The 7,990-nt window shown below is 49.0% G+C and overlaps 1 protein-coding gene across 5 annotated transcripts; it reads left to right on the forward strand.

Annotated features, from left to right (window-relative positions):
• Positions 647 to 2,743, forward strand: LOC109830687. 5 transcript variants are annotated; one of them, XR_002244391.1, is made up of 3 exons: positions 647 to 1,124; positions 2,027 to 2,079; positions 2,464 to 2,727. XR_002244391.1 is itself a non-coding variant. In XM_020398036.1 (2 exons), the coding sequence occupies exons 1-2, from the start codon at positions 753 to 755 to the stop codon at positions 2,494 to 2,496; spliced, it is 405 nt and encodes a 134-aa protein (XP_020253625.1). In that variant the 5' UTR covers positions 651 to 752; the 3' UTR covers positions 2,497 to 2,727. The 5 variants fall into 5 exon arrangements, 2 of the variants coding, with proteins under 2 accessions (XP_020253625.1, XP_020253626.1); XR_002244392.1 differs by lacking the exon at positions 647 to 1,124 and adding an exon at positions 2,734 to 2,743 and having other exon boundaries at positions 1,131 to 2,079; positions 2,464 to 2,533; XM_020398036.1 differs by lacking the exon at positions 2,027 to 2,079 and having other exon boundaries at positions 651 to 1,124.

The following is a 7,990-nucleotide window of genomic DNA, read 5'->3' on the forward strand; positions in this document are numbered from 1 at the left end:
AGAGAGCTATACTTTATCAATAAACAACTATAATATGGTCATAAAAAACTATACTTTCATAATAAGGTGCTACACTTTACTATAAAGAGCTATATTTTCCCAAAAATAAGAAACTTGAGAGTGGATTCGTCGGTTACATGAAGAACCGATCAAACAACACATTTTCAGCTTAGTTTTCGATCCATTATAGACACTAATAAGTAATAAAATAATGTTAGGGGCACACCCCCTTAACACACCACCTACCACACCCCCCTCTCCCATCGCTACAATAAACCGGGCCCCACATGGGATTTTAAAATTTTTAAAATCTCATGTGGGGCCCGGTTTACTATAGCGATGGGAGAGGGGGGTGTGGTTGATGGTGTGGTAAGGGGTGTGCCCCTAACACTACTCTAAGTAATAACACTTATCGACAATGTAACATCATTACATTCTCAGCCTTTTTTAAATTTTTTTATGATTTATCACCTAGCAATATATCCTGTCAAGGTACTATCTGCTTCTAAAGAGGAAAACATGAATTCCTAACGACATAATTAAATCTATTACCCTTTAAAAGAGGGAGATCATGAAAAACTTTACCCTCCCCAAAATAACCTTCCACCAAATTTAGTTACGAAACGTATCCTCAATTGATAAGTCACTTTACTCTTTTTCATCGGTTTCGCCCGTATTCCTCCTCCTTTCAATTCATCAGTTACGCCCTAATCCTTACACTTCATCGGTTACGTCGTCTCCTCCGCTCTCTAATGGCGTCCAAAGCAACCTCAATCTCAATATCAGCGAGCGACAACCCCAACCCCTCATCTCTCTCCATCTATCTTGGCCTCTCCTTCGCCGTCTTCTTAGGCTTCCTCCCCAAATCCTCCATCCCCTACCTCTCCTCTCTCCAATCCCCCAACCGAATCCTCAGCCTCAAGCTCTTCCAGGCTAAGAACCAGCTAAAAACCCTAAGGTCGAGGAGGAAGGAGGATTCCAAGGCCAACGCCCGCGTCGTCGAGATCTTCGCCAGCCACCGCCACGCGTGGCAGCAGGAGGAGCGGCGGCTTTTGGATCAGATCGAGTCGACGAACGAGGAGATCGAGGGGTTGAGGGGGAGGGTCGGGGAGCTCAAGATAGAGGTGAGGGAGAGGGACGAGAGATGAGCAATACAACTTGCCACTAGATAGAAAGAAAGATCATGAACAAGAATAAGCAAAAGGGACAATAAGAGGAAGCTTAATAGACCCATTTATTGTCCTATGTAGACAAGACAAGTAAATTGGTTAAATGTTGGTACAGAATCTTGTCATGTCGAGCTTATATATGTGAACAAGTAGGGGGATGTTTGTTTTGAGCATGAAAGAGAGTTTGAAGCAATATATGACTCATAGTTTATGTAGTGAGAAGGAGATTGAGACGAAAAGTTTTCCATTGGCCGGTTGCCTACCTACATCTGACAATTCTCATGTCAGCTAGAATTACATAAAAAAGAATGATACTTTCAAAATAAGTTTTTTAAAAAAGAATGATTATCATGTCCGTGAAGATCTAATGCATGCTAAGGCAGATAAAAAGTTCTTCTTTAGTAGACATTCTTACTGTTCCTCTACACCTTAACAATGCATTAGTAAGAAAAGCTTAAAGTATGCTTATTATCTCTCTATCTGCAAAAAATTTCAAACCTGCAATCTTTCCAATCAGAGCCTGACAAACCAAAGCCTAAATTATGTTTATCATATTCTGTTGCTAACACTTATAAGTCATAGTTTATTAACACAGATCTTAGTTTCCTGAACTTTTGAATAGCCAATCACTTTTTTATATTTCCTTTGAACTTAGTTTACCTATTGAACTGTAAGAGGTAGTACAGAAGTTATGCTAGCATTGACTAATGACAATATTTTTGTGTCAACTCATATATAACTCTAACTAATACCTGCATGATTGACACATAGTTAGTGGCCATGGTAGAGTTCTGAATAACACTGTTCTTTTAGTGTTAGACTTTGATACTGATGCAAATTTCTTTTATTGATTTCAGGTACGAGTTTACTGTTTTTAATGAGTTAGTTGCTGGAAGAACAGTCTGGACAGGTATTATTTATCGAAGCATGTATGCATTTTAAGCTTAGCTTCTTATTGGCTCTCCCTATAGTCTATATTTCCCCCTGTTCTTGAAAGATTTTCCTTAACATTTCATGTTTGTTTTACTACAGTACCACCTAATGAGGTGCAGGCTTTGTTGGTTTTTGATGGTACTTTACTGTGGGTTTTTAGCTATATATTCATAGGCATTTCATGTTGCTTCTTGCTTTAGGGAAATCCATGGAATTTTGACATCTTGGTTATTCTTAGTGCATCCTGGCCTTGTTTATGAGTTTTATGTAAACTTTACCCTTGCTATTTTTTATAATACTTGCTTGATGCGTTCCCTCCATATTTTTAATGATCAATTGTTGTGGTTCTTACCTAATGCAGATGGTGAAGCTCCTGCTTTTGACGAGAGCCTAAAAGTTTGGATCTTTTTGACAAAAAATGTTGAATTTAAGTGAGAGTTTTAAATCGTGTACATAGCACACTTCTCCTTGCTGCAGTTATGCTTGTTTCTCATTAATATTTCAATGTGGTTGTTCCTAGAAGTGTTTATGTTTACACTCGGTTCTCCTTATATGTTTTTCTCTATCTATTGTGTTCTGCTGTACACTTTTTATTATGGATTCATGATTTATTTGCTAAATGGTGATGTAGGTGTGCCATGAGAAATTGCTATAGTTTGTTGAAAGATCATGAAACTACACTGAAAAATTTTCTGCGTGTGTAGGGTGAAAATTTGATTCTTCCGAAGAAAGGAGTTTCGTTTGTATTTATAAGAAAGCTTATTACAAACTAACAAATCAAATGTTTACAACAGAAACAGAGGGAAGGCCCTCTTTGTTTTAGTGTGGGGACTTTAGGTGGCTATAGGACGCTTCGCTCGATGCTCGGGTCGAGTCTGCTTCCCTTGGACCGTTTGAATGAGGTTGCTGGAGAGCTTCAGTTCGCAGTAGAAGCTCGGGGCAATGGAGTTCGGGTCTGCTTGGTTCGTCGGCGATCGGAGCCCGGAACTAGGCAGAAGTGCTGTAATGCAAGGATTTGCTAACAGCTTGGTCTCAACTCTTTTTCCTCCAAGTTTTGCGACCTCCCTTCCATCGTGCTGGAAGGGGTTTTTAAATGAAAGAAGGACAGCTTGACTTCTCCTTGAATTGTGGGATGTGACCACATCCTCTTCAGAGACGTCTCGCCGTTCCTCGATACCATGAATGGTCATTCCAGGGATTGTGTTCTATGTCCTGTCACCTACGATGGGAAGGCCCATTCTAGTATGTGAGGCAACAACCGACTGCTATCCGAGTGAATTTGACCAGCATTAATGAACCGCATTTATGAGTTCGCAGATCGATGAAGTGTCTGTCCGATCACTTGTACTGTGCGTGACCGCCCGGCGTGCTTTGAGCACGATGCTTTCTCCTTTCCGGCCAGGAGAGGCGGTGAAGTAGGTACACAGTACTCGAGTGGGTCTAGCCAGCTTGCCGAGTGCCGGCGGATCCAGCTCTTGGCTCAGACAGCCGAGGTGAGTCGCATTTATGAATGCTCAGGTTGACTCGACACCTGTCCAGTCCCTTCGCGCTGTGCGCACTGCGAGCGGCCGTTTGACGGTCCTGGGGTACTGTGCTCTCTCTCCCTTCGGGTCGAGAGAGATGGGAAGGTCCATCTCAGCACGTGGGGTAGTGGATACCCAGCTGTACTGACGGTTTTGGGGCTTGCTGGCGGATTCGACTCCGAACTCGGGCAGGCGAGTTGAGCGAAGAGCGAATTTCCGCCATCCTGATCGACCCTGACTCATGCTGGCGAGTCGACCGTTAGGCGAACCTGGACTTGAGTACAGTCGACGTCTACGCGGTTTAGGTCCGTGCCAGAGAACTGGGCGTGCGAACTCTTCTCGTAGGCAAATTTCCTGTAGACCCATAGAGGTATTTTTTACCGTCTACAAGACCCCCTTCAAAGTTTTCAGACCTAAACTGGCTTGCGTGTGGTCTGGAATACTTTGAATGAAGAAATTGTTGGCGAAGCAAGTGCCTTCGATTTCTCTTAGGATTTTTAGCAAATCCTCAGCTATCAACGGGTTTGATGTGCCTTTACCGATTACCGTTTGAATCGGGCTAGCCATACTATTCTCCTCAGTATGATGAGTTGTCGAACAGTTTCTCTTAGGCTTAATGCTAAGATTTCTGCTCTAACCCTTAGCCATCTGGGGCGTGGGTTTCAACCGTTTAAGCAAGGTCATTCTTTTGGCTTTGTTCGTAATTTTACCTTTGAGGGCGAATGCATCGTCAAGGCGAAATTAGTTTTTGAGAGCCAATTTTCGCGCGACTCGTGGGGTTATGCCCAGTATTTGCAGGCGAAACCCTTCCTTTTGTAGGCGGAACCGGATCTGACGGGAGATGAGCCACGTGTCTGCTGATAGAGCCTCGTGCTTCCCAGCTAAGACATTGGATCGTGGCGATCGTGACTTGACAGCACGATCTTCGTGCGTTTCGCCCTGCGACGTATCGTGGCCGTGGTTCTCGGACTCAACCGTCGGATTCAACCGCTAATCTCGGTCCCTTCGATGCACTGAGGGTGATCTGGGCCGTCGAATTTGATCGTGGCCCCGTTTCCTGTCCGTTAGGGTTTTCGCCTTTCGAGGGCAGTCGTGGCCACGTGGACAACTCCGCCCTTCTAAATCAGCCGTTTTCCTCCATTGGGAGTTACCGTGCTTTCAAATCTTGAAAGGGAACATCCAAGGAAAGAATTCCCGCTTCCTCTCACAATGGCTCCGAAATCCAAGAGGTGTAAAGTGAGGGGTGCAGGCCCCGGACGTTACTCCGACCGTCTCTCTGCCGGCATGCCTGCTGGTGCTCTGGAGTCGTGCCCAGGTACGTTGATGGATTCGTTGGGCGATCCCTTGCAGGCCTTAGGCGTCGGATTTAGGGAGATGAGTGTTGCTTATTTCCCCGATTTGGGGCAAAGTTTGCCCTATTTTGCCTTTAGAGGATGAGTACTGTCCCCGCAGGCGAATCCTCCAGTGGGGAGGAGACGAACCCCCTTTTCGTAAGGCGAGTTCGGCCCTTTCCATTAGAGGGGAGTGTAGTCCGTAGGGACAGACCTCGTTCGAAGTGGGTTCCCCCTTTCGATAGGCGATTTCGCCTTCCTATGTTCGATGGGCGATTTCACCTCTACAGCGGATTTTGTCTCAATTGACTTTCTATTTCTTGTTGCAGCGACCTTCCCTGATGAGGCTTTCCCGGAGGGTGTGGCCGTTGGCCACGTCGGGGCTAAGAGCTACACGGCCCCTTCTCGTTTTCCCTCGTTGGCTCCAGTACCCTTGTTCACTGCTGATAAGCTGCATGGTCTGGTACAGAGGGTCACGGATGGTCATCACTTGACCCTGCGCGAGCTGACGACCAATGCGGCGCTGACAGATGAGGCCAGGGCAGAGCTGCCGAAACCTCAATTTCTGTTCGGCGACTCCATGACCGACCCTTCTGCCCTGTTGCTCAAAGAGAGCCGGTGGTTCCGCACGGTAGAGGGGACCCATTATTACCTCCCCAGCATGCCGAGAGGGTTTTCGATTGTTGAGCTGCGGTCCCTCGCGATTCCTCGGACGATGAACTGGGATTTGACCCCCACTCAGGACGGGGTCACTTGTGGCGTCTTTACGGGTTCTACGGCTGGGTATGGAGTGGAGAGCTCATGTAAGCGCGTGACGGGTCTGCGCCCTGGCTTAGTGTCTGCTGAACCGCCCGTGGGGGAATCGACAGCGGTGGCGGAGACTTTCCGTCACCGCTTCTTCCGAGTCGGTGGAAGCTTTCCCCCGAAGGACTTTAGAGCCCCGGGGTGGGTTTACTCTGCGCCTGGCAGCGACACGTGGTGGTCCAAGATTACCGACTATGTTTTGGCCGAGAATGCTGACCTCAAAGGCACAGAGCTGTATGTGGCCCTCGAAGCCACTCGACATGGCCTGCGGATCAACGCTTCTCAATTCCATAGCATTCTGGAATTGTATTGTGCGGAAAGCGGCACATTTTTCACCCCCAACGGTGAACTTGGTATCACCCCCTTCGAGATGCACGACGTGTCAGGGCTACCTCTGGGAGACTTCCCTTATGAGGAATACGTCCCTGATCAAGCTGAGATCGATCAGCTGTCAGACAATTCCCCTCTGGCGGTTGAAACTCTGTGGGAGTTACTCTGTCACTTCCACATATGCCTCAGTACCTTAGGGGCCTCGGATCATAAGGGGAAGAGGAAGAAGACCCCAGGGATTAGCCACAAGAATTGGGCTGATTATCTGTTCCCTGGGAACGATGTCAAGGGGAAGCCCGCTCTCCCGTTAGGCGCGTGCGACCAGCCCGAAGTGGAGGCGAGGACAGCTAAAGAAGGAAGCACCATTACTCTTGACCGCGACGAGGGCGGATTTAAGGCTGGTACGGTCCTTCACTCATTCCATCATCAGGCGAAATTTCTCATTTCGGGGAAAGCGCTGCTCGCGTCGGGGAAGGCGCTGCTCGCGGGGTACCTCATGTTATGGCTGAAGAGGTGCGTAATCCCCACTCATTCCTTCGAGGCTCTTCCTATAGAGGTCGTGTATCCGGCGGTTTGCCTGGCTCACGGGAAGTCTTATTCCCTGGTATCGGCGACGATAGCGTGCATCCATCGGGGGCTCCGTACTCTGACGAGCCAATTCTGCCGTGTGTCGGTCCTCGACGAGGGGGAAGGAGAAGTTATCAGAACCCCCAATCCTAGGGTGGGGCTACCGTATACCTACTTGATGGCATGGTTCGTCTATCACTGCGAATGCTTGATGAGTGCCCCGGCAGCGCTTCAGGGAGACAGGTTTGTCCCCTTTGTCCAGCGTTTGGAGAGGTGCTCCTGGAAGTGCAAGGACATCCCCGATACGAGGAAGACGCTCTCCCACTTCGGGCACTATAATTTTCGTCGATCTTTTCCTTACTTTAGCGGGGGTGGATATGGAGAATCTCTCAGGGATGTGCCGACGGCGGTTCACCACACAATCCTTTCCCGTGGTGCCTTTCGCTGGTTGGTGGACATTCGACCAGGGTATCACGTTCTGAGAACAGGCTCCACATGCTATCTCGAGCCATACATCCCTTGCAGGTTTGCCCGCCAGTTTGGGTATGATCAATTGTATGTGGGCAACGCCAACCCTCGCCTACACTTCGAAGGAGGACTGGTTGACGGCGCTCGGGGGTGGTTCTGGACCCATGCTGGAGGTACTCAAGCTCGTTTCGAGTTGCCTGCGAAGGACCGCGATTTACACCACACGCTCTTGTACTGTCGGTGGTATCGGGGTGCTAGTGCTGACCCCGCCAACTTCTGGTTCCAAAGCTCATGTCTGGCGGAACGCGATCGTCCCATCAGGGGCTCTCTCCGTTCTTCAAAGAGAAGGGGCCACCAAACCGCTAGGGAGTTGTTCTCGGAGGATCCAGTGGAGGACTGTGAGAGCTTCGATGCTGGTGGCGAATCTGAGGTTCCCGATGTTCGAGCTCCGGTTCAGAGTCCGACAATCGGACAAATGGGGGCACCTTTGCTATCCCCGAGTAGCTCGCTTCTCTCGAAGCGTCAGCGGGAGGCGGTGGCCGAGAGTTCCAGAGCGGAGGCGGCCAAGAAGGCTCGCTGTGATGGGACAGTCGGGACCATCCAAGTGGCAGGGGGTCGGGATGACGTTTCTCCGATAAGGATTCCTGGAGTGGCTCTGTCCGGGTCTGGAGTGGCTCCGTCTGGGTCTGGAGTGGCTCCGTCTGGGTCTGGAGTGGCTCCGTCTGGGTCTGGAGTGGCTCCGTCTGGGTCTGGAGTGGCTCCGTCTGGGTCTGGAGTGGCTCCGTCTGGGTCTGGAGTGGCTCCGTCTGGGTCTGGAGTGGCTCCGTCTGGGTCTGGAGTGGCTCCGTCTGGGTCTGGAGCCGTG

This window comes from Asparagus officinalis, chromosome 2 (genome assembly GCF_001876935.1).
Source record: "Asparagus officinalis chromosome 2, Aspof.V1, whole genome shotgun sequence".
Classification (NCBI taxonomy): domain Eukaryota; kingdom Viridiplantae; phylum Streptophyta; class Magnoliopsida; order Asparagales; family Asparagaceae; genus Asparagus; species Asparagus officinalis.

Excerpts from the sequence above, each read along its gene's own strand:
- LOC109830687 (XM_020398036.1), top strand. The coding sequence starts at position 753 with ATGGCGTCCAAAGCAACCTCAATCTCAATATCAGCGAGCGACAACCCC. Across the intron at positions 1,125-2,463 it reads TCGGGGAGCTCAAGATAGAG|ATGGTGAAGCTCCTGCTTTT; the intron begins GTGAGGGAGAGG and ends TACCTAATGCAG.